At 40.1% G+C, this 26,609-nt stretch overlaps 1 protein-coding gene across 1 annotated transcript in view; it reads right to left on the bottom strand.

Moving 5' to 3' along the window:
• LOC136007868 (uncharacterized) overlaps positions 1–26,609 on the bottom strand; it is a 60,253-nt gene that overhangs the window by 14,779 nt on the left and 18,865 nt on the right. The window contains exon 4 of the mRNA XM_065666305.1: positions 14,585–14,668. Within this exon, the coding sequence (XP_065522377.1) occupies positions 14,585–14,668 (84 nt within the window). The remainder of the gene's footprint in view (positions 1–14,584; positions 14,669–26,609) is intronic.

Below are 26,609 nucleotides of genomic sequence, written 5' to 3'. Positions count from 1 at the left end.
CAGAGCTTTGATTTTGGAGCAAAATGCTTGTTTTGTTAACAAAGTTTATGGGCATTTAATTACATTTTATTGTTTGGTAACAAATTACAGCATTGTAACACTTGGCAGATTTGATAGAAAACATGAAATGGTAAAAAGCCAATTTAAGGAGGGATGATTCAAGTTCCCATTTATTTTCAAAGTGGAAAACAATTCTGCTTTTCTTTAGAGTTCTCCAAATCACCCACTCTCATAAATGCAGAAATGTGATCTAAATGCAACTGTAAAGGTATTTGCTGCTGATATATTCAAGAATGTCATAGTCCTTTTCAGCATGGTAAAATTCAGAGAAGCAAATCATAATGATATGTACAACAAAAGGAATGATCAAATCTAGAGATTTCAAGTTTATACAAGGAAAAATGACAGTTGAAGAAGGGCATGAATGAAGCTGAGGTAATTTCACCCCCATCTTTGGCACTGGGAGCCCTCTACAGCTGAAATGGCAATGGTAATGTGGTAGATGCTCAGGGGTGTAAGTTTCTCCCTCATAAGAGTTAGCCCAAGCTGGGACAGCACCAGGCGTTTGATTCAATTCAGCTTCACAAACCATGTCAGCTCCTTTGGGGTGTCAGCCCTCCTCCACTGTGGTTCCCACTGTTCCCCCCTGCCTCGCTCCCTTCATCGCTTGCCTTTCCCTGCTCAGGCACAGGCAATTTCTGCAACTTCCCCAGCTGTTTCAGCAGAGGGATACAGAGAGAAGATCCCAAGAAGATGAGCAAAAGGAAGGGATGTGGCCCCACTCCTCAGCCCCTGGGATTTGATAGGCATTTGGGCAGTGGTCTGTCAGACTCTTCTGTTGTCTCAGACCCAGCATGTTCAAGGTCTGTGTCAGTTGCCAGATGGCTAATGGAGGCAATGAAAGCAGTTTCTGTTCCCCTCTGGATGTTCCCTTTCTGGCTGCTTCAGCTAATAGAATAAATCACCATTTCTCTTAACTGCATAAGGTTTGGAATGAACATGTAAATAGGTCCAATATTTGCTCAGGTTCCTGAATAAGGGGCTATTAGGTCTAACTATCTGTCACCTGAAAGAGGACTAGAGGTTACATTCAAGACTCTCCCAGTATATCATTCAAAGTACACTCAAGTCTGTTAAATTTGACATGTGGCAGAAAACATGATCAAAGCAATTGAGTAGTTTCAGCACAGATACTCCCAGCTTGAGAATTTAGCTAAATCGCTTCCCATCTGCTCTTGGCTTCAGTCTCGCTCTTGGCAGAGCGTAAAAGGTGGTATTTAATGGCAATTGACAGTGTTAGGAAGGCTGTCTGCCAGCACAGAGCAGTGTTTCAAGTGGCTGTATAGGACTTAAGCTTATGCTATGCATGTTTCAGATGCCAGTATTGCCACTGCTGGGGCGCTGGTTAAGTCAGATATTTGAAGACATGTGGAGACCTCATAGCAGCCTTACAGTATCTGAAGGTGGCCTAGAGGGATGCTGGAGAAGGGCTCTTCATCAGTGACTATAGCGATGGGACAAGGTGTGATGGGTTCAAACTGAAATAGAAAGTTCGGGTTAGATATAAGGAAGAAGTTCTTTACTGTGAGGGTACTGAGGTGATGGCACAGGGTGCCCAGGGAAGTTGTGAATGCTCCATCCCCGGCAGTGTTCAAGGCCAGGTTGGAGAGAGCTTTGGGTGACGTGGTCTAGTGTGAGGCATCCCTGCCCCCTGGCCACGGCAGAGGGTTGGAACTGGATGATCTTAATGTCCTTTACAACCCAAACCATTCTATGATTCTATGTACATGTTGCCCTGTTGATTGTATCTCTGGAAACCATTTCCTATCTGTATTCAAAAATATGGTTCTGGTTGCCTTGGCTGTCCAAGGGATGCCCAGTAGACCAGGGATGTCTATTTACATTTGTGTATGGAAGCAAAATAGTCCGCAAAAAAAGTCCACAAAATAGTTGGTTATAATAAACCTTATTTTGGTTGTGTTTTGTTTTTTTTTTTTTTTTACCATGAGAAGTCTAATTTGAAAAGGAAAATGATACACATTAATTAAAAGCTTGGGAATTTGTGGACAAGTAAAGATTTTACTGGTTATCTTCCATTAGAAGAGAAACAAGGAACTGTAGTGGTTTAAGTCAGCTTTTTGGTTTTGTTTTTATCAGTCTTGTTGGTCCCAGTTTTGGCTCTCTGCAACCCACTGACATCCTCTCCAATCCAAGTGATGAGGACAAACTTGACACGCCTGCTCATGGCATTGCTGGTGGTGAATTGGACGAAGCCAAACAATCGAACATCATCCATGCACTTCCCAGCATCTGGCTTATGACAGAATCATCTCATCTCTAGAAAGGCTGATTCCCTCAGGGACTGGATGCCTCTCTCTATCAGGTCCACTTGGCTGAGTGACACATAATGTGTACTTGTAGGGTATGTGTAGGGAATATTTCATAAAGCAGAAAGGAAGAGTATATTGTAAAGGAAAAAGGAAAGAGCAAATGTGAGTTAATGTTTTGAAAGCTGATCAACTAGCTTTTAATCACTATATAAAATTCAGGAGAGTAATGAGGACTAAGAATCCATATGGCATTTCTACACAAACTGTCTAATATTCTTTATCTATAAACCAGTTTATGATAAAGATAGGAAAGAGACAGTTTTATTTCCAGTATATGCCTGGATAACCATTTTTATCTCTGACCTATGCAGATATCCTCTTTCTTATGTGCAGGATGTAGGTGTCATTAAAAATAAACCATTCTAAATACAGAAAGCTTATAAAGTTCAGCTTTGTCTCTCAATCCCTAAAATAGTGTCCACTACAACTCATCTAAGGATGATGAAATTTCAGTAGTTATTGGAACAAGGAGAAAGCACAGTCCCAGAAAAAGCTTCATGTATCCTGGGCCAAAGTGATGACTTGTCTACGTGCAGGCAAATGCCATTGTCTTGCTGGAGGAGAAAATTCAGTTTTCAAGGATGTTGTGCAACTGAAATCACCAGAAGATGATAGAATTCGGTATCTTTCATCTCATGCTAGACTGTGCGTCAGAGAATGTGTAGCCACAGCTACAAGACAGACTCGTATTTTTACCGACAGTAGTAAAAAAATGTATCACATCTTGCAATATTCTGTCATAAAGTTAATGCTTAATGTATCCCAGCCTTGCCTTCTGCAAGTTGTGTGCTGTTTGCATCTTCAGCCAGAAAAAAGGCAAAGCAAAAGTCGTATTTGCTATGTCTCGCACCTACATTACTTTTGTTGTTCAGATGGTAGACAACCGTAAGACAGAGCCCAAGTATCTCCCTGTCACAATCACACAGTGAACCCTACTCTTCAATATAATATAGAGGAAAACGTTATAAATTGAACTCCTACAATTGTAGGATATTCCATGTGAGTGACTCCAAACAAAGCCTAGTCTCAACCTTCTTCACTCTGAGCTTCAAGGCTCCTTAAGTTCTTTTTCTTTCTCCCCCTTTTGTTCCTGTGTCAGAATCGTGTATACTGATCCATTTTTATCTCTAGCATCTACAGTCACTGACCTGTGCAGACATCCTCCTATCTCATGTGCAGGATGTAGGTGTCATAAAAATAAACCATTCTAAATAAATCATGCAGTGGGAACAGTTCCCTTCTAATTAACTTATGGCCTTTGTCTTGAATTGTTGGATGAAGTTGCAGCAATAGCAAAAGAGAATCTGATTTATTAACCCTTTGGTGCAGAAGTGAATCCTGAAGCTGCTTGAGTAACTTTGATTTAACTGATGTTGTTCTCTGACGGAGATGAAGCTCTGAGGGCACAAACAGCCTCTTTTATTTACACTACTTTCAAAGCTAAATATGCAACACACTGCTTTAGGCTAGGCTTTCTTGCAGCAAAGAAAGATTCTGCTTTGTCCCATGTGTTAATTCTGTCAGGAAGGGAAGGATGTTTTTTAGGGATGTTGGCAAGCTGGAGGAGAATTAGATTTATCTTCTCTGTCTTATTGCCTGGGCAAATAAGGAGCTCCAGGAAAGCAGGTTAGGTAACTTTCTTGATAGTGGGTAAGCCAGCCCCAAAACGTATCCTATCCGATGAAGCCATGTGCCAGCTGCTACTTAGGATAAACTAAACTCCCAACAAGGATCACAGCTTGTTTTATTAAGTTATCCATAAATTTCAGAACTAGATCTTAATCTACAATGAGCTGTTGAGTTAGATGTTCCTTAGCCTAAATAAAAGAAAAAAAATAGTGTAAGTAAGGGCTAGACTGCAAAAATGCAATTATCCATGTCAGGCCTAAGGTAATCTGTTATAGAAAGTGCACAATGCTGCATTATTGGTAAATAAAAGAATTAACATTATGGCCCTCTGCATGATCTCCTCAACTTAAGAAGGACATGGAGCTATTGGAGCAAGTCCAGAGGAGGCCACAAGATGCTCAGGTGCTGGAGCACCTCCCATATGAAGACAGCCTGAGAACACTGGGGCTGCTCATCCTGGAGAAGAGAAGCTGCGTGGAGACCTCAGAGCAGCTTCCAGTGCCTGAAGGGGGCTACAAGGATGCTGGAGAGGGACTCTTCATCAGGGCCTGTAGCAACAGGACAACAGGTGATGGGTTCAAAATGAAACAGGGGAAGTTCAGGTTAGGTGTAAGGAAGAAGTTCTTTACTGTGAGGGTGGTGAGGTGCTGGCACAGGTTGCCCAGAGAAGTGGTGAATGCCCCGTCCTTGGCAGTGTTCAAGGCCAGGGTGGGCAGAGCCTTGGAAACATGGTCTAGTGTGAGGTGTCCCTGTCCATGGCAGGGATTTAGAACTGGAGGATCTTAATATTCTTTTCAACCCAAACCATTCTGTGATTCTATGATACCCCTCCCAGGGCACCTGCAGAAGGGGCCTGCTCTCAGAATGCACAGTGCATTCTGTGATGGACAGCTATGCTGCACCCCACAGCATGACTTTGTGTAGAGACCAAGCTCCTACACATCTTGTTTTCTGCTATTGTTGTCTTTACTGCCAGTGGTGCTACACAAGAATAACCCTTTTATGCCAAAAATTGCTATTGTCCGAGTAATGTTACGGGATATTAACCATGAGACTACATTACACAATCAAAATATTTCCTAAATTAGCTGTTGTCATGGATCCTTTTGCAAAACAGTAGACACTCTTAGTAACAAAGCCCCCACTTGATTAGAGGAAAATGATAGGCTAAGATGGGATGTGGGGCTTATGTCCAACCAAAAATGCTTAAATTCCCAGGCTCTCAAGAAGTCTGCAGCCCTGTTTGAACTCTGCTGTTGGAACCAACCTGTAGCCTAAACAATTTGCTTTTTATATATATATATATATATAGCTTTGGTATAGAAAAGCTCAGGAGCCAAATCCACCAAAAGTAAATCCAATTATTTTTCATTTCAATTCCTTGTAACTACTTCAGTAGGCAAAAAAACAGTGTAGATATTCAGAACTTTAAATAAGCCAATAAAGCAAGCCTAGAAATGCATTCAAGGGTTAACTGCTTTTTTTCCATAGCTGTAGAACGCTTCAGTAGTATCTTCATCTGCTTCAATACAGTATAATGATTAAAGAAATACTATACGAGTTCTTCCACCATTTAACCAAAAGGCATGACTTCTGTGCAAAGGTCTCCAGAAGGTCTGGAGTCTGTTGTCATCCATATTGCACATCTTCTGCTGGCCATGGAAGATGATGGCCACAAGGTCTGAATCAGTGACATAGCACTGAAGTAAATAGAATTATAATTATTTCTTCCATCTAAGAGTTACCTCAGGTGTTTGTATTGCATTTCTTCATCTGTACTATAGAAGAACAGTATTTTATTTATCTGCTTTATCTATAGAAATTCAAAACTGTGGAGAGTAGGTAATATGTCTTCTAAATGTTTATGCAACACCCAGCACAGTGAAATCTTTACATTTGTAATTTTATCACAATAAAGCTAGCAGAAATTGCAGCTAGGAAGATATTCCTGTTCACACAAAAAATACGGAATATGTAAGTATCTGTGGATAATAATCCATAAATTAATCAAATAAGACTTTATTTTCTCTAGGAATAAGAACTGTAGTTTCAAAAAGAGCATTTCGAAACTCTGCAGCAGCTTCTGTGTAGAGATTCCCTGAAGTAATCAGCCTGAAAGCTTTTGGGCTATTTTTCTGCTAGACAATAAAACAGTGGATCTAACAGCAGACCACAGAACACCAAAGATGTTCCACTAAAAGCCATTTCTTTCTAAATCATCAAACCAGGTCTAGGCATAGTTAAGCTTCTATTAAACAACAATTTATTATAGTGTTTTCGAAATGAATAATAACCCCAAGATTCCTAAATGGCCACAATCAGTGAAATGGTTTTATGAAGGTTATCTGTATTACACCACTGAAAATCCTAAACCATAAGCCTCTTTCTGCATTTACATGGCATCAACTATGCTCAGAAGAGATGGTCTCCCACACGTTATTTAACTGTTTAAGATGAAAAACTGACCAGGAACTGGGAGACATGGCCCTTGTTGGCCTCAAGGGAGCAAACTTACATGAAGAGAACAACTTCCATGGAGGAAATAATCTTTCTGGTCAAAGCATTGCATGATGTGAAACAGAATGCAAAACCCACCAAATGGAGACCACAAAGACTTCCCTCATTGAGACGAGTTAGTGTCTGAAGATGAAAAAATGCATTTTCCCCCATGGAACATGAATCTTACAACAGCAGGAAAGACACATGCAACCATAATTACTGAAGCAAAATTCCTGAAACTCTGAAGGGAACCAGCACTTCCTAAGTAAACCACATAGTAGGAGAAGTTCTGAGATGTAAAATGTCATGATTAAACACAGGTTTCACACATTTAGAGAAGAACAAAGCCACACACTCCAAGCTTTTAGTGAATTTCAGTGTCTAATAATGTTCTCAGCTAATTTTAATTTGTTATTGCAGCACAGTAATTTCTGCCTTATTGTAAAGTAGTTGTGGTGAAAGGGTATAGTTAGACTTTCTCTTCCTGGGAAATGTATAGCTCTGAGAAAGTGGGCAACAACTTTGTTTCATTCAGCGAACACAAACCATATGGTTAGTGTTAATTTTCACACACTGCTAAACCAATGCGCACTAGAATATGGCTATGTGGCCAGGGAAATAGCTGACAAAGTATCTTCACCAAGCAACTAGCAGAGTCAGAGCTACTCAGTGCTGACTTGGCCAGCTTTGAAGTATTGATTTTAAAAGCTCATTACTAAGCACCTAACTGTAAACTACCCATGTGTTTGGGTCATTAAAAAGGCAACCCCAATCTTAGGGCTACTTCAAGTCAGTTATTTCCTGAGTACGGTGCTTTGATGACACTTTAGCTTGAATACTGAGTACATCTAATCTGCCACAGTCCTGAAGGGCTTGTTCAGCCTGGAACTGCAATGGTGCCAGTGAGTGAGACCTGGCTGATGAGTAGAGCTGAGAACAGTACAGGTGCTAGAGAATTAAATAGGGTGGAGGAGAGCTGAAAGATTGTGACTGCAAACAAATTCAAGTGTTTCCCAGTTTCCAGCTTGAGACTTGACGTGCAATAGTGTGACTTTTAAAAAACTACTTTGATAAGGGCACGCAATATAATTCCAGTTGGTTATCTGTGATTGTGGAAAACCAGATAAGAGCTATTCAAATTATTGCTTCCACACCTACCGAGAGATAAGGACTGAAATTAATGACTTGTCAATGTGTTTCTTTCAAACTTAGAAAGCAATATTATTGTACTTCAGCTCTGGTTTTAGCGTAGCTATTTTTATTTAGCAGAACTAATCCTCAAACCACCAAACGTGAGCACGGTGTAAATAGGTTTTTTATTCTAGTACCTTATTTACGTGCTCTGGTATCAGGTATCAGATAGGTACCCGGTATCAGGTCTGGGCTATTCAGTCTAATCAGTGACCTTGTCCTTTCAGCTATGTGTACATGCTGGAACCACAGATGCTCTGGTGAAGCACATTTCTTGTTGCTTTGGGGATCACAGCATGAAAAGTTGATTTCAGCTGGTGGGGAAGAATTGAGTTCGGCACGATGTGATTCAGTGTGAGGAGGACCAGGTAAAAGAAATACAATTCATTGACCTAACAGATGCCTTACTCTCAAATATATTTCCTTTAGGGTTATTTTTTTAAAAATGGGAAACAAGTGTGACATCATAGCAGCCTTCACTTGTTTCATCATCATAGTTCAAACCCAGATAATCCTAGTTCAGACTGTGGCAATCCAAAGCAAGGCAGTCAATAATATGTCAAGACTGGCTTTGTTCAGATCCCTGAATTCTAGCTAATGGGGCTGTAAGAACATTTCACTTGAATACAGTATTTGATTTAGTTTGTAACTGGCCTTTTGGGATGAACCCATATATTCCAGTGCAGAAAGTATGGAACTTCTCAAAAGAGAGGTTTTTACAAATATATTTTCTTAGAAACAGCATGGAGGGAGGTCACGCAGCCAAAGGAACTGTGTTAAGACTGACATTCTTGGGTTACTGGGACCAATCAAATATAGACCTCTAATGATCTCTAAACCATTAATTGTTCAAGCCTTTCAGTAGCTTAGGATAAGCTGCTGTTTTTTCTCAGTCCAATTTCTAGCAAGAATGGATATGCACCTTAAAATTATATAAGATGTTGTACAGCTGCTGTGTTTTACTGTTCTGATTTTGGCTTAAATGGGTTTGGAAAAAACCCCATGCAGTAACCTATAGTACAAGATTGATTTACAAGACAGTGTAACTAAGGTTTGCTTACAGGGTTCTTACAATTAAAAAGGTGAAAGGAAAGACCGGATCCTTCATCCTTGTAATCCCACTTTGTATAATGCTGCATTCCTGACCAGTGAATTAATACTGGTCTGCTGATTTGTACCAGAGGTCACATGAAGTAATTTCCTTGCAACATTTGTAATGGAGTATTTGCAACAGAACATGTATTACCTGTGTGCATCTGGAGTGTTAAAACTTAATTATTCATTGTCATCAGTTTACCTCACGGCATCAAGAGAAGGGTCTTATTTCCCTTTTCTTCCATCCTGATATTTTCCTCCCTTTGTAAGATAGCTCAAAATAAGGGTTCTGATTCCTTTTGGAGGTTTCACTTCAGACTTTATCTGTGCTAATTCCTTAATGAGTTCAGAATGAGGCTAATTATATGCGTATTTTATATCCTAATATACATCAAATTTTGTCTAATAAGTAGTACAGATTTTAAACGCTAAGGAAATTAAGCTCACTGATCACCAAATTCCATTTCTGTTTGTGGCTTTTTCACTCAATTCTGTCAATTAGATGAAAGAGGACAGATGCTTAAGTTCTGTATGTTAATACATTATAAGAAATTCATTAAAAGTTACAGAAGCAATGAAACAAACATGTATTTGGTAAACAAAACTACAACTTATTGCCAGGTCATTCAGGCTGACAGGTACTGTGTTAGATGCGTATATGTTGAGCTCTCTTAATTATGATAAGGAACATCTCCTGTGGAAGCAGACAGGGCATCTTGTTCAAAATGACCATAAACCCCACAGCGAAGCTGATCAGTTGATGCCTAACAATTTGTAGGCTCCAAAGGAGAAAGGACACTACTGCATGTTTATACAATAGATGCTTTGGTGCAGAAAGAAGGGAACACTTGCGAAGCTCAACAGAGGAAAGAGACAAATCGACTGCAATAACATTTTGTGTAGCGGTAGGGACAAGACGCCTGACTCCAATTATTCAAAGTTTATTATACATGAAGGCTGGCGAAGGATTTTATGTTGGTTACATGAAGCTGAGCAGTTCCAACGTTCTGAAATACAGTGAAGCACGTTGTCAGCCTTTAGTTTCTAGCAGTGTATCTGGCAAGATTCCAAAGTCCTGCCACTGGAAGCACACCAGATTAAAATATGACATAAATATTTGACTAAGAAATGTCAAGTCCTTGAGGGCATCTGATATTCTTGTGCTGAATTCAGCTATGAAGACTTCAGGTGCTGTTAACAGGAACTGAGGCTATGCAAACACTAATGCTCAAAGAAACACTTCTGTGGTGGACCCCACCTGGGATAGAAGTGGATTTCACAGGTTCTCCAGGTGAAAAATACAGGGATCATTGCATAGACTGGGATAAACAAAGTGTCTGTTAGAACAGACAAGTGAGAAAGCTGAGAATAAGCAGCTCAGGAGGTGAGCTGGTGCAGCAAAGCAAGTGATTTCTCAGTAATACCATGGTGCACTTCTGTTTCACTTTTTGAACCTTCTAACAGTGCAGCATCTATGATAGTCATGACAAGTTAGAACTTGTGATAATCGCCAGCTAAAGAATGTGGTGTCAAGGCATTGCTGGATTGGGGATGAAACTTCGGTGCTAGGACAGAGAAAATAAAGGCAATACCTGTTGTTACTTGGATTGGAGGAGAAAAAAAGACAAGAAACACCGATTAAATCCATTCCCTGAAAATGGAAAGAGATTTATGGAAGAATGTTGACAAGTCTTTTTTCTGTTGCATTAAAATTGTTGTATTAGGTTGCCCAGGGAGGTTGTGCGTGCTCCATCCCTGGCGGTGTTCAAGGCCAGGTTGGATGAAGCCTTGGGTGAGATGGTTTAGTGTGAGGTGTCCCTGCCCATGGCAGGGGGGTTGGAACTAGATGATCTTGAGGTCCTTTCCAACCCTAACTATTCTATAATTCTATGATTCTATAAAATGATTTTAAATCCCATCTGTACTATCACCTCGTATGAACAGTATGAAGTCTGTCAGGATACTTGTAATTTGGAGACTTAATTAATGTTTTGATATAGGGTTCACAATTATTTAGATGTGCAGGCTACTGTTAAGTGGTTTTGTTAGTGGTTAAGTAGTATTTATTAAGTGGTATTGTTAGTGGTTTTGTTTCAGTGATTTCTTCTTCTTTACTGGTAAGGTTATAGATTACTCAGCTAATTAATAGGTCAGAGATGATGCATTTTGGAACATATCTATCTTACAATTCTGCGTTGTTGTGGGTTTTTTCCTTTTGCTTTCTTTTCTTGCCTTCTAGTAGTACTGAAATCGCAAAATTCAAACTCCGTGGGCTGGATGGCTCTTCCTTGTGAGATGGGATCTCTGAATGTCTCAGTTTCAGGAAAGTAGCCTGCCTAATACTGACTGGCATGTGCTTGCTGTTGCCATTTGAATTACAAGTGACATTCCCATTATGATCTCTTCTGTGACAGAAAAAGAAATTAAATCATAATCATAGAATGGTTTGGGTTGGAAAGGACCTTAAAGCTCATCCAGGTCCAACCCCCTGTCACAGACAGGGACACCTTCCACTAGAACAGGTTGCTCCAAGCCCTGTCCAACCTGGCCTTGAACACTGCCAGGGATGGAGCAGCCACAGCCTCTCTGGGCAACCTGTGACAGCATCCCACCACCCTCACAGGAAAGAACTTCTTCCTTATATATAATCTCTTATACATAATCTCTTGCCATGAATATATCCACATCCCTCTGCCTTACGGTTTGGTTTTGAAATTCATGTGAGCAGAATCTCAGGTCGGATGAGGTTCAGATGTCCCACTGGAAGTGAGAATGAGCATTTAAAAAACCAAACAAACCCCCTCCAAAAATCCCAAACCCAAAGTTTAGAAGAATTCTCATGGCTTTCTTTTCTTGTTCCAGAACTTAGTGATCATGAAACATTCATTATCCATGAATGTCAGAGAAATAAAATTTATCATCAGTCACATACCCCGTTATATAACTAGATATTCAAGGAAAAACTTCTTCTAAGCAGTACCTCCATTAAGGTTTTGGGTGCTTGAGACAAAAGCTCCATAAAACACAGACTCCGGGATTTGATCAGAGATTAAAGGTAACATATGTACTTAGTTTGATGACTGAAGAATTAATATACACAAAAAAACCTCATTAGGAGTGTCGTCTTCACAATCATTACAAGCGAGTAAAACAGGAGTGAGCAGGTTCTAACAATTGCAGGAGATGTTTCAGGCATGGGGAGATAATACAGAGCAGAAGCAGTAAGAGGAGTGAAATAAGGGCATTTAAGGGAGAACATGAATTAGGTCGAAACAGAACATTTAAGAGAGAAAAAGATTAGGTCAAAATTACAGGGTTGTGACAAAAATCTGCGGTGAACAGCAGTTTGGATACATCATGTGGTACATATAGGAGTACAAAGCAAAGGATATGTGGAGAGGAAGAGATGATGTAAGTAAAATGATTTTTGGCTGCATCATGTATAGCTATGGACAAGCCAGAACAAAATGATCATTCACAAAGCTGGAGAAATAGAAAATGCTGTAGTGTGAATATGAGAGAAGCTACAACCAGACTGGACTCTGTCTTGAATGCTGAAGGAATAATGTAACCTATCTGTCTGGAGTGAAGACAAGCCAGGCAAAACTTAACACCACTTTTCAGGGCTACCACACAGTAAATAAGAGTCTCACAAGAAGTCTTTCAGCACTTGGCAAATGTCTATATAGAGTCCTATAGAGTTTACACAGGGAACACCTTTGCTTTAATTATGAGGTCACTATGAGCTCATTATGATTATGAAGTCATTATAAGGACTTGCCTCCAAGGATTTTGTGACAGAGGTCAAAGGAAAACTGATTTCTTCACTTGTCTTTTGGGGAAAAAAAATTTTCCTTAAAGTACTTCGTATTAAAGTGAAGGAATTCTCTCTTACAGCAACCTTGGGACTATTATTGTAACACAGGGATAATTTACTCTCCTGTCTCTAAGGGCTAGCACATAATTCCTCTACAGGCTTTTGCTCTGTGAAAGTAGGACTGTTGTTTTGCCTTACAGTAGTGTCCAAGGGTTCTCAGCTGCTAAAATAGTTGTCATTGATGCTGAAGAGAAAATGAAGTTTCATCCCACTGCACATATTTGCTCTGAAACCTGTACTTCTAAAGCAGATGCTGATTGTTTTTAAGCTCTCTATTCCCCACTTGAGATAGTGTCCTCTTCTTGTGATGGCCTGCCTTGTCTGAGTTACACAGCACTGCAAATGCATAAAATTCCTAGGAGTCTTCCATGCATATCATCTGATTTCTTGCAGATGACAGAAAGATAAAGATCTGTATGTTGTCATCTTAATTTCTGCTGTCATACCTACAACAATTTTAATTTTTGGATTTTACCATATTCTGTTGCATAACTTGCAAATCCAATCCTGAGTTTCAGAACACCAGTAATATGAAGGTAACTGGATTGTTCAGGATGCTGAAGCAGTTTGGCTGAAGAGTGCTAATAAACTTCAGTAACTTTGAGCTTTAGGAGTGACACATGAAGTCTACTCTTAAAAAACAGAAGTGGTTTTCCCTCATGTCTCTTTTGCAGAACAACCATATATTGTATGCTGCTCTTAGAAGTAACTCCAAAGTATTTACAAAACCCCCATGCCTTTACCAATGTTAGAATATTTGTGGCTGGAAAAACTAACTATTTTTAGGGAAGTCTATGCCTAAAAACATTGTGGCCTGGAGCAAGCTGGAGGAGTGGGGAGGAAACCACAAACTGAGTATTTCAAAAGGCTGAAATCCATGTATAATTTAATACCTCTTGTACAGTGAAGCAGTAATTGGCTCTGATATTCCACCAAATAATCTAATCATTCCACAACTCAACTGAATGTGGCACAGGAAAGAATATTAAAAACTTGCTGAATAATGAGGCACTAATTTTAGTTTCTGCATTATTTCCATGAGTGGTGATTGCCTGCTCTATGAAGATTTCAGTTGAAAGACTCTAAATCTATGACAGTGAGAAAGGAGCCAACAAGCACAATTTGTTTGAACTATGTTCTGGGAATAAAAATTCCTTGAATAAAGAATGAAATGGCAAGTGTTCACACACTGTATTAATCCCAAATAGGTTATTAATATAAAATTGTATTTAAAATGTAAACACGAGTTTTCATAAGTTAACATGTAAGGATTTAGTAGCAGGGTGTTTAGTGGGGATTAAAAAGTTTGAGTTGTGGTTCTGGATTTTATCTGAGTAACATGTTTCCACTGAGGTATTCTCTTCCTCAGCACTGCTTTGCTCTGTAATTAAGTATATTTGCATGCCTGTTACTTAATTGCAATCAGTCTGGATTGTTGCCAGCAGGCTGAATAAAGACACCTCACTAAAGAAGAACCGGAGAGGTCCTCAGGAGAGATGCTTATGAATTCCACTCACAATTTGGATGTGCTTAAGTGCAGATTGGCTTATTAACCTTTAAGCAGCTGCATATAATTCTCAAGCTTGTCAGCTGGTGGTGTTCTCCCTCATACCCAGAAGAGGTATTATGGTTATAGGCACAAGCTGGGCTGTTTTCATGTTGGCTGAGAATCCCTTCTCCTGGTGGAAATCATCAGATAGCTGCCTTCACTCTGAAAGTTACTGGAACATATGAAATGGGGGGTGGTGGTAGTGGGCTGGATTTAAACTGAAAATGCACAATTCTTGTATGACAGTGCCAGGGCGGTTTTATATGATTGGTTTTGGGGCATTTTGTTTGTTTTTCAAACTTGCTTGCATTTTCTTACGTAATCCCTGTACTAGTAAGAAAGGTGTCTGTTTACCTTTGGTGGCACTGGATGGTACATTTGGAGAGAGAGATTCCTCTGGATGCGCCTGATGCAGAGGAGGTCCTTGGTGCGTGTGTCCTGTTGGGAAGAGCAGAGCAATGTATAGGTAACTGAAAAATATGGAAAGAAATACTTTCTCTAGGGATGTATAAGAGAGGAGAGACAGTACAGAGTGTGCTGGAAATCTGAGGGTCTCTGTGGTATTAAAATGAGAAAGACCAATTTGGTCTGCAAAGATACAGTGCGTAAAACGTTTCTCAAACCTTATAGGTTTTGGCTCTTATTTTATTCTCAGCTTGCTTTGCTTTTGAAACCAAATGAACCAAAAACCCAAGAAACAATGCATGCTAGTCAATGATTAGATGCAGCTTCGTGTCAGACCTTGGCCTTTGTGCACTTGAAGTAGGCAGATTTCCAAGCCCTACCTGGACTGATCCACCACTCTGGCCTGTGGCTGTGGGGATGGGGGCCTGTTTTGGAGAAGGCTTCTAAGGATTCAGCCATAAATCTCTTTTCTGGGAAATCATAGAATCACAGAATGGTTTAGGCTGGAAGGCACATTAAAGCTGGCACAGTTCCAGCCCCCTCCCAGAGGCAGGGCAACTTATGCTAGACTATGTTGCCAAACGCTCTGTCCAGCCTGACCTTGAACGCTGCCAGGGATGGAGCATTCACTGCTTCTGTGGGCAACCTGTGCCAGCACCTCGCCACCCTCACAATAAAGAACTTCTTCCTTATATCTAGCTTGAACTTCCCCTGTCTAAGTTTAAACCCACCATCCCTTGTCCTATCATTACAGTCCTGGAAGGGCCTTTCTGGAAGCAAAGAGTTTCTACAAGGAAGCACTTGGAGAAGTAGAAAGTAAGGGAGATAAGAGCATGGCTGGCTGAGAAACCCAGAATTTTCTGGGAGCAAGTGTTTGAAGCTGGCAGGGGGTGGAGAGGGAAGAGAAAGCGTCTGCAGTTTGCTGGTAATTATAGAGCTAAAAGTGACTCAGTATTACTTGCTGACAAATGGAATGAAATCATCTTGTAATTATCAGACTTAAGTGGTAAAGAGTTTTTGACACTTTTAATTGTTTTTCCTCAAGCCCTAAAATCAAACTGTTTCACTCCAAGATTGACCTGTGGGTTGTTGCCGGTTTGTGGGGGTTTTTGGCCAGTGTTTTTTGGGTTGGTGAGTTTTTTTTTGTCTCAATCCCTTTAAAACCCATCTAATAATAAATGTTCAAAAATGACAAACCATTTCATACAAATTTGCAATTGTTTTTGCTTAAAATATCTCTAATGTGGTGCTTTTTTTAACAAGAATGTTTATGGATGCAGGTGCTTTCACACATTTTTGTGGAGACGGCAAAAACCCCTCAATCTTCATGGAAAAATCTGTAACCAGAGTATTTGCAATCTGTTGCCCTAATCTTAGTATCTACAAATTAATGGCTCATCTGGGGAGAGCATGCACTGCAATCCTGCTCAAATCTAATGCTGCTTAAAACTGCATTTCCTTTAAAAACTGTGTGAAATATCATGAGACTCTTGACCTTTGTATTATTTGTTTGAATCAGCTGCTATGCATTCTGTTACTGCAGCTAACCCTAGAGAGGGGTAAACTATCTTTCTACTTTTGAGGAAAAGAGGTACAGGAGGTCAGGAACACTTGGATCAGACACGGCTTCTATGAAAAGGCATCCAAAGCATGATGGTTCTTCTGCTGTAAGTGCCAGAAGCATCAACACCTTTGCCTATGTGGGAGTTCAAAGCCTAACACCCTGACTTGGTCACTAGCAGCTTTTCATTAGAGGCCCTTGACATATTTCTCTCCACTGAGAAGTTGCCAGCATTTATTTTCTCTGGAAGATAGCAGGTTGTGCTGAAAACTGGGATACTTGTAATTAGATAAGATGGATGTTAACATAACACCAAGCTATTGAAAATCACTTCCGGACTGTTGAAACAATTCCCTGCTCAGCACTTACTATTTTTTTAGGCTTTGTGCTGTATCCATATGCAGAAGAAATTTATTTGCTGTTAGGCAAGTCTGTTTCTTGACTGTGTACCTGGTTAAACCAAAGATATTTAAATCATGCCCCACCTTATGAATCCACTACTTGGTTATTTTAAGATCTTCTTTATAAAACCTCTTTTGGGAAATTATGTGCATAGAAATTAGGGTTCTCTCTCCATTCACACTGACTACATCTTCACGAATCACAGTTATGCGCAACTCCGTGGCATGAAAAGCCATGACAAAATAAGAAATTATCAGGCTAGAATGTTGCTTTGACTGAGAACATCAAATTATGCATACAGGCAGAGTAGCAGCTACTCAAAGTGGGACCATGAATCACTGAAGTAACACTGTGCTGTGCAGATGATTCCATTTAAATTGGGTCCTGACTCCTTCCACTTTTAACTCTAAACCTCCCATGTACATAAATTTTCATGCATTAAAATACAAAACTATTATCTGTCGTGATTTGAAATTGTAATGTACTCTTGGCTGTTTTCACTTCGAATGTTGCTAATGGGATTTTGTATCTTTAATTGTTTTTCTCCGAGTTTTTTTTCTTAATATGCTCCACAAATATTATGAAATATTATAAAAAATACCCCAAACATGTAGTGTTGAAAAGAGCTGTTGCTCTCATTTTGGTTTCAGGGAAGGAAAAATAAAACCCTAACAAAATTCTAACAAATAAATACACCATCACAGAAAAAACTGTAACACAGCTAGAAGCAAACTTCTAACTCCTTAATCTGTATTTTATTATCCAACAGCTCTGTTTTCTAAGCATTTTTATTGATGATTCTGGATACCAGCATTTTTTCCATCTATACACACAGACATAGAATGGTCTGGATTGCAAAGGACCTTATGACCATCCAGTTCCAAGCCTCTGCATAGGCAGGGATGCCTCACACTAGACCACGTTGCCCAAGGTTCTGTCCAAAATGGCCTTGAACACTGCCAAGGACGGGGCATTCACCACTTCTCTGGGCAACCTGTGCCAGCTCCTCACCACCCTCACAGTAAAGAACTTCTTCCTTATATTTAACCCGAACTTCCCCTGTTTCAGTTTGAACCCATCATCCCTTGTCCTATTGCTACAGTCCCTGATGAAGAGTCCCTCTCCAGCATCCTTGTAGGCCCCCTTCAGACACTGGAAGCTGCTCAGAGGTCTCCATGCAGCTTCTCTTCTAAAGGCTGAAAAGCCCCAATGTTCTCAGGCTGTCTTCGTATGGGAGGTGCTCCAGCCTCTGATCATCTTTGTGGCCTCCTCTGGACTTGCTCCAATATCTCCATGTCCCTCTTATGTTGAGGACATCGAGACATGGTATGTATTGTACTAAACAGTCAAAGCATATTGAAGAAGTAAGAAAATTGCTGTTTTGCATTTGGACACAAAAATATTTGGATTTTTAAAGCAGGGTAGAAATAGTTGTGGATAGTGGTTACCTGCCTCTTGTTCAATTCTGCATGCTGTAAGTCATAGCTTTGTGGCAAATTCATGACAAAATGAATAATCCTGTTTATACACCATAACACAGTACAACATAGGTAGCAAAAAATAGATGACTAATGGTCTTGGGAATTGCACTTCTGCTGGCACAGAAAATGACAAGTTTGGTATGTCATGGGATGTGCTAACTGCTGCAAAGGACAAAGACAAGATTTCCCAGTGTTACTTCTGTTTTACTTCAGAAAGCTTTGCAAAACACTTCATCTGAAGGGAAATCCTCACTACATTAAAATGGGCTTAGGGACAGCTTTTTGTTTTTAAGTTTTATTTTACATGTGTTAATCCAGCATGGTGAGATAGCAGAATTACTGCCTTTTATGGACACTGTCATCACTTGCATACTAAATAGCTTGACATTGAAATTAATTCCTTTTAGGAGAAACATTCTAGGAGGGTGCAAAGGCAGGGACTAAATAGCCTTTCTACCAAAGCTTGTGCCAAGAGTAATGAATTTGACTGTAATACATCATGATTAAATGTACCAAAGCACTGGATGTAAGCGTAAGAAATGCTGCACAAATATTCAGGCTGGACAAAAGCAATTTAAGACATGTTGTTTGGTTCTGTATAATCCCATGAAGCACTCTTAGTAACTTTCAGGACCTAGATAAGTGATTATGGGGTGAATTAAAATAAGCAGCTATGAAGATGTATTGCCAGAGCTAACATGCCTGTTACAGATATCCTGCAGCACTCACTTGCTATGTACCACAATCTAGGATCACTGAATCTTCACTTGTTTATTGCAAGTTTTCTAACATAGAGCTGAAAAAACCCCACTTTGTTACATCTATGTTTGCCATAAAACAGCACAGCTTTATTTGTTGTACACCATGAAAGACCAGTCCTCCAGAATTAACATTACACTTAAGGGGTGAAGTGGAAGTGAGGCTGCAGAGAGTGCTGCTGTTTTCTCAGGTTTTATTTTACATGGCAATACTGTTATTACTACCTGTTTATCTGTCACCTGCAATTCTCTTCAATAATGTGTTGGATTTCCCTTTGGCTCAAAGTCCTGTGGCTACTTGTGAGACCAGTATCTCTGTAGGGAGGAAGCCCTGTAGACTGCAGTCAGTGTGCAGCTGAATCAGCACAAGATTTGCTGAGGGATGTTATACAAATGTGCATTTATTCCCTGTCTTGTTCTGGTGATGATCATCGATCAGTATGTAGCAGGAGGCAAATGACATAGCTGTAAGTCTGTATTGCCTCAGTATTGCTTACCTGATGCTTATAATACTTCAAAAATATTCGGTTTGGGGAGAATGATCCAGCTATTCGGTAAAGTGCTGAAGGGAAACCTCCGACACTAGCCCATTATAACAGCAGTTCGTCATTGCTGTGACTGTCCTTTATATACTTCTGAAATCTCTTTTAATATCACTTTATACTGGTATCAGGTCTCCAAAATTAGGCCTTTTAAATTATTTAACCAGGTCTCTGGATCTCTGGCTCGTGTATCTGAAAAATGTACTTCCTGCTACCATCACAACTGGATTAAACACAAAGGAGATTACCATAGGAGAAAACACATTAATTACACTGATAAAGACAGATTTAAGTGTTTATAAATAACACTTACTACTGTTTTAGAGTGGCCCAGTTAAAAATCCTGTTAGGTTTTTAGTTTCCACAACAGGATCCCTCTAGAAAACTGGTGTAGATCACCTCTCCTCTTTCATGAGGTAATGAAGCTTCAACTGTAGAGGACACAAGGGAGCTTTTAATGGTAAGCCATTCGGTAGGTTTTATAATCTTCCCCTTCCCTCCTCCCTTGCTATTTTATCAGTGTTCTTATGGGCTTCAATTCTCTCCCAGGATAATGAGGCTTCTTTCTGCTGTGCTTAGTCAACAAGACAAAAAAAGAGGCGGCTTTAAAGGTCAAAGTAATGGTGTTCATTAGTGTGTGATCTGGGAGGGCTGCTATCTCAGTATGTCTGTTGCATTGTCTGAGACTGAAAGCCATGGGAGGAAAACCAGTATAAGTGAGGGAAATTAATGCATGTCTGATAGTTTGAGACTTCCTGACTTTCCCGATCACTCTACTTTTACAAACCTTCAAGGTTAAGTTACATACGTACATAAATTGATGGGTTGCACAGAGAAAACCAAATTGTTCTTAAAATAAATAAGCCAAAATAGGCCCTGTTCTGGCTGTGACAGATCTTCTTTGGAGAGTTAAACCCAATTGTTCTCGGACTTTCTTCTTGTCTAAGTGCCAGTCACTGGTTCACAAAATGGGTTAGGTTATTTTAAATATTTTAAAAAAGAAGTTTCTCTGAAGTAGCTAATACATATAATAGTTTTCCTAACCTTTAAAAAAAAAAAAACCTCAGATATATCTGCTAATTAAAATAACTCCCCAAAGTTTCCTTTCAAGATCTTGATTCTTTTACAACCTTCAAACATTGCTGTAACTACCACTTCCTCTCCCATGGGAGCTGCTCTTTTATCTTGCCTATCTTTTCCTACCTTTGCTGGATGCAGGCATGATTTATCAGTCTCTCACTCTCAGCTCATTAATGTTTCTGTGCATTTTGAGAGGGAATCAAGGGAATTCACTCAGAAGAATATAATCCGATTCGAAAAGGTTTACTCAATTAGGTAGTTGACTTTGCCACTATATATTGCAGAGCCCATCTAACTGTTCCTAGATGCGTGGATGGAAAAATTACTCATTCCTTACACTGTGGTAAATCTCCATATCTTCATTGTTTTTCCTGAGAACCAAAGTCTCATAAAGGTGGTTAGCATTTGCCTTCTCCATCTAGTGAGTCCTTAGCAGATACCTTGTGGTATCTTTCCTTTCTTGTAAGATTTATTAAGAAACTCAAAAATAAAATAAAAGATAATTTCTGTAGTTGGTCCCATGTCTTTGCCTCTCCCTACCCTTCTTTCTCACATGCATGTGAAGAACTTATTGCAGTAATGAAGAAGAATTTGGGGAGAAGCAGCAAAAAAATAATCTTTAAAATAAATTGGTTTGCTCTACATAGTCTGAAGCTTCTAAAAAGGAATTATAAATTGAGTTGCACACCTTTCTAGGACATGGTTTTTCCTCTTATTTTCATGACTGTAAGAAATCAGTGTCGATCTTCTGAGTGCTTTTGCTGAGATGGTTGTGTATCAGGAATTTAGCTAGGAGTTCACATGTAGTTGTACTGGGCTTGCACAGCAAGATTTTGGTAGCAAGGGGGCTACAGGAGAGGTTTCTGTGAGAAGCTGCTAGGAGCATCCCCTGTGTGCAACAGAGCCAATGCAGCTGAATCTAATATGGACCCACTGCAGGCCAAGGCTGAGCCTTTCAGAAAGAGTGGCAGCACCTCTGGGATAATGTATTTAGGAATTGGGAAGAGTTACTATGCAAGAGCAATTGCGGCCAGAGAGAGCAGTGAAAGAAACTACTCTGCAGACACCAAGGTCAGTGGAGAAGGGGCAGGAGGTGCTCCAAGCAGTGAAGCAAGGATTGCCCTGCAGCTGTGGTGCAGCCCATGGTGAGGCAGGCTGTGCCCTACAGCCTGTGGAAGTCTATGGTGGAGCAGATCTTGGCCTGCAGCCCATGGAGGTCCACGGGGGAGCAGATATCAGGATTAAGGTTAAGCCCGGGAAGAAGGGAAGGGTGGGGGGAAGGTGTTTTTAAGATCTGGTATGTATCTCATTATCCTACTCTGATGTGATTGGTAATAAATTGAATTTGCTTTTGTTCCACCACATATTTTTTTTCTCACAATGTTGAAAAATAGAGTTTCAAATCATGTGCCAGTAGAAATCTATACAAAAAAGAACTGGATTATGTGGGAATCTTAGAAAATAAGGTTTCTTCCTTGGATAAAAATGCACAGAACCAAGTGCCCTGTGTATTCTACAAACCCACAAATGTTGAGTTTTCATTCTGGGCTTCTGCCAGTGAAACTGTCTCTTTACCAGTTAATCCTGGTAACTAACAGTCAGAGTGATGATTTCATCAGCTGTGAGTGTACCATGAAATGACTCCCAGGAATAACTGGGATTTCTGCATATGATATTTTGACTGTAAATAAATAATACTAATAAACCCATGACAATTTAATCTTGGTTTAAGAATTAAATGGATTGTAAGTACTATAGAGAACTGAATATATTAAAACACTAAGAAATGGCAGAATAGTAGTAGAAAATTATTTTTAGCATTGGTTAAAGGCTCTTTCTTGTATTTACCACCTTCTGTTTGTCAAACAGAATTTCTAAATGCTGAAGCATAGGGCAAATTGTCTTATTTCTCTGCTGTTTTAATCTATATGTAATCTAGAATAGGGGAAAAACATATTAACATTAACCTCAGAAGGGAGGCACAGAAAACAGACAAAATTGCTACTACTAATTTCAGGTTTTACATTGAGAATATTTAATTGGTGTAAGATTTTTATAAGTTCTTATACCTCCAAGATAAATGTCATGATGGAGATGGCTAAAAAAGCATCTCATAATCATCCAGGCGATTTATGGGCTTCCTCCTTTTCTCTGAGGAACAACTGCACCTCTCTCTTGATTGGCAATATGTGTCTATGTATATGGTAGTTTTCAAATCAAGGCAAATGGCCTTTATCAATTATATGCAAAGATAGATATTCCACGAATTTTTTCCACAAAACCTTGATGTTACTACACCAAAGACTCATCCTGTGCAGGACTCCCAGGGCCTGCAGTACATCCACTCCCTTGACCTCCAGCAGACCCAAGTTTATTTCTATAAGAAATACGTCTTTTTATTCCCAGAAATCAGTTGGGGCAGAAACTTGAGTGTCATTCTTAAGCATCCCCTTGCCAGAAGAAATCTGTTCTGTTATATATTCTTGAGTTTCTAGTGATGCATTGTCAACAGCCACAGCTGATGAAGCTCCTGCTGTTTCACTGAGCTACCTGTTGCCCTTGGGAAGTGATTTCAGATGGCCTGGGATTAATTAATCCGTATAAACAGACTGAGAACAGGTGTGAAAAAGGTAAACAGGAAGGCAAAAATATTACACTGAAAAGATTACACAGATGTTTTGTACAGGGGTGAAGAAAAGAACAAGGCAAAGCTGGAAGGAAACTGGTGTTGCTAATATAGCATAACTCAAGGTATGAGGTCAGATTTTACAAATAGCAATTTACTGTAAAAAAAGAGTGAAACATGCCTGGAAAGTGTGGTCTCCTTAACTACCAAACTGAGCTGGGAGTAAGCCTCACTGAAGCTCAAGTGCAATAGATTACCTAGGTTTTCCAGGCTCTCTGATGGTAAAACCATCCACTATTTCATCTCTCACTAAAAATGCAGGACTGTGACAGGATGGAGTAAATTATTTGTTTGAGCCCTGTGGGAAGTATTTCATCCAGGAGCAGAGTGTAGGTGTCTGTCCATTGCCCTGTATCAATCATCTTGGTAGTCGTTTAGCTACATACATTACCTAGAGATACTATCAGTGACGTAACATCAACCACAGGAGGATGGGAGAAGCCTGAACAGGATGTCTACATCTTAATGAGTCCATGCATATATAGTGCAATACTTTGTAGTCATGTAGCTACCGCTTAAGAATCTAAGCTGGGTATCAGGAACTGCATTTGCATATTCATTGTTCTCTCGTATCCTGTCTTCTTCAGGGGTAGACCTGGTTTCTCTATGCCATATAAGAATAGACAAGGTGTAATGGGTTTAAACTAAAACAGGGGAAGTTCAGGTTAGATTTAAGAAAGAAGTTCTTTACTATGAGAGTGGTGAGGCGCTGGCGAAGACGGCTCAGAGAAGTGAATGCTCCATCCCTGGCAGTGTTCAAGGCCAGGTTGGACAGAGCCTTGGGTGACATGGTCTAGTCTGAGGTGTCCCTGCCCATGGCAGGGAGTTGGAACTGTATGATCTTAAGGTTCTTTCCAACCCAAACCATTCTATGATTCTGTGATTCTATGAAAACATATGCTTTCAGGTGAATCAATTATGGTAGTCTTTATTCATGCAAAAATGAAAAGAAAAAGAAAAGCAAAGATAAAATCAAATATATACGAGGGGAAAGAATGAAAAGAGGAATACAATGGTTTGTCATCTGACAAATGATAATATCTACCATGAATGGAGATAAAAATGCTGGTTGCCAAGGATGAAGAGAAAAAGAGTGGGGAAGTGACAGAAGAGTCCTGGGGAACACCCACAGCGGGAACATAAAAGGAAGACAATTACCATCCAGAAACATTTGAAAAGGGAGTCAAATTGTGAAATGCAAAACACAAGAGTGCTGGCTGTTTGCTATACTAACATTTTGCATTAAAGCGGTGGTACAGAGCTACCCGCAAGGTGGAAACCAGCTGAATAATCAGAGCACAATAAGGGGATGAATCAGGCCTTCACAGATGGTTTGAAGTAATGAACAATGAAGACCTTGTCTTTGGTCATGCTGGAAAAGTTCAGCGCAGGCATGGATAGGATCTATGCAAAATGACAGATACCTATCTCAAGACTTTGAGAAATGCAGGAAGAGGGAAAGATCACAGTAATTTCACAGAAATGAAAACTGAAATTATGTGGTGTTGTGAAATTACGTGGTAACATTTAAATGATGTGGTATTTCCTAACTAACATGGGAATCATCTTTCATGACCTCAGGAGACACATGAATATTGAGAGGTGAGAAGTAATACTGGAAATAAAAAGAAACACTTGAAGTAAAACCCACCTAAGAAAGAAGGTCTTATTAAACCAGATGTGTGAAATAAAGGGGGAAATTATGAGAGTAGAAGGGAGGCAAAGGCCTCTGTTGCTGCTTTCAGAGGAAATAAAAAGGACACACATATTTCACGCATTTTCCTGCGAACTTATGGTCACTGTTAGAGGAGTAAGTACTGCTTTGTATGAATACCCATGGTAGAAATTTGGCCTCAGTCAGACAAGAGATGAAACTGTGATGGTTACAGGTGTGTAGGAGCTAGCTGTGGTATTTGCTTAGCTGTGGATTCCACAGGACGTGCTTCATATCATCAGTCTCTGCTTGCTTCATGTGATCCCCCTCCAACCTGAGTTGGAGCCAATTACAGGCTTCAGTAAGAGCTAGCATGTTTTTTTCATTACTTCCAGTTGTTTCTCTTCTCCTTTGTGCCACCCAGTGCAGTGTATGTAATTGAGAAGGTTTTACTTCTTGTGACAGAGGCTTCTATGGAGCAAATTGCTAAAAACCATGTTTCTCAAATTGATGTTCTCAGCATTGCAGACACTAATAGATGCCTGGAGTCACACAGAGAGGACTTCTCCCAGGGCATGCTGTCTTTTGTATACAGTCCCAGGTGACTTGTAATTCTTGTTTTCTTGCTTCCATACTCTGTTGCTTTTAAATGTGGGAAAGAAAGAGCACTGGGAGTTGATATAATGGACTAGCTCCTGTCTTCCTCTGCAGTTGCTTTATGCCAGATTCCCCACAGTATAAAGAGCCATATTTCTGGTCTAATCATCTCCTTAGGAGCAGGGTGGAGGAAATTCTGGATTCTGCTGAAAGGCTCTCTAAGGTGGCCCTCTCTAAGAGCCAGCAGAGTGACTGCTGGCACCCCATGCAAAGGAACCACTACATCTTCTGCTGTACTACAGCTACTTTTGCCTTCAGGGAATGGTCTTTAGGGAGTAACGTATAGCTGAGCAAAAACTGCGTGGTATGTCAGAGCTCAGGTTTGATCCTGATGCATTCTTATACTAAAACACCACATGTGGGACTGTGGAACCCTAAGATGAGATTATAACCTTGGCAGCTCTGTATTTACTAGTGAATGTCCAGTTTGGACAGAAGCAAGCTGTGGCTGAAAAATCCCAGCTGAGGGAGAAGCTGCATTTCTCAGATAGACCCAAGCTCCAGCTTACTGGTTTTCAGCTAAGAGTGGAGCTCAGTGCTGTCTCTCTCCCCTCCTTCCAGTCCTCGAAAACTGTAGGCTTCAGCTGAAACAAGGGAGGGATGTTGTTCATTAATACCTCCCAGGAACATGCTAGAAAGGGAACATGTGTGCCTCTGATCTCAGGGTTCACTGTTTTTCTGGAGAGCTCTTTTTCCAGCCCAGGAGGTGAGGCTCTGATTTCAGCTTTGAAGAAACAGATTTCAGCTTTGAAGAAACAGATGTTCAGGCCACCTCCTCAGGAGGCAGAGGTAGCCTCTCCTCTCTGCTGGGCAATGGCACTGTTAGCTTGAGTGTGCTGTCAGTGATCATGGAGGCCAAAGCCCAGATCTCAAACCAAGGTTTTTTCTGCAGGGTTTAAGGCTATGTTTACATTGTAGTGCAAGGCCAGACTGAAGAACAAAAAGCTACCAGATACCAAGTAGGCATAATAGTGGCCACCTTGTCCTTGCTGTAGTGATGATTGGAATTTGGTCCTCAATGAGTTCTAAGTTCCTTCTACTCTCATCTCTCTTCCTTGCTCTGCACTGAGATGCTCAGTTAATTCATTATCTTTATAGTACCTTAAACCACACAGACTGCTGTATCTATTACCATTATCCAAGCAGGTACTTC

The sequence above is a fragment of the Lathamus discolor genome, chromosome 2 (genome assembly GCF_037157495.1).
Source record: "Lathamus discolor isolate bLatDis1 chromosome 2, bLatDis1.hap1, whole genome shotgun sequence".
NCBI classification, from domain to species: Eukaryota; Metazoa; Chordata; class Aves; order Psittaciformes; family Psittacidae; genus Lathamus; species Lathamus discolor.
This window is presented reverse-complemented; position numbering and strand designations above follow the sequence as displayed.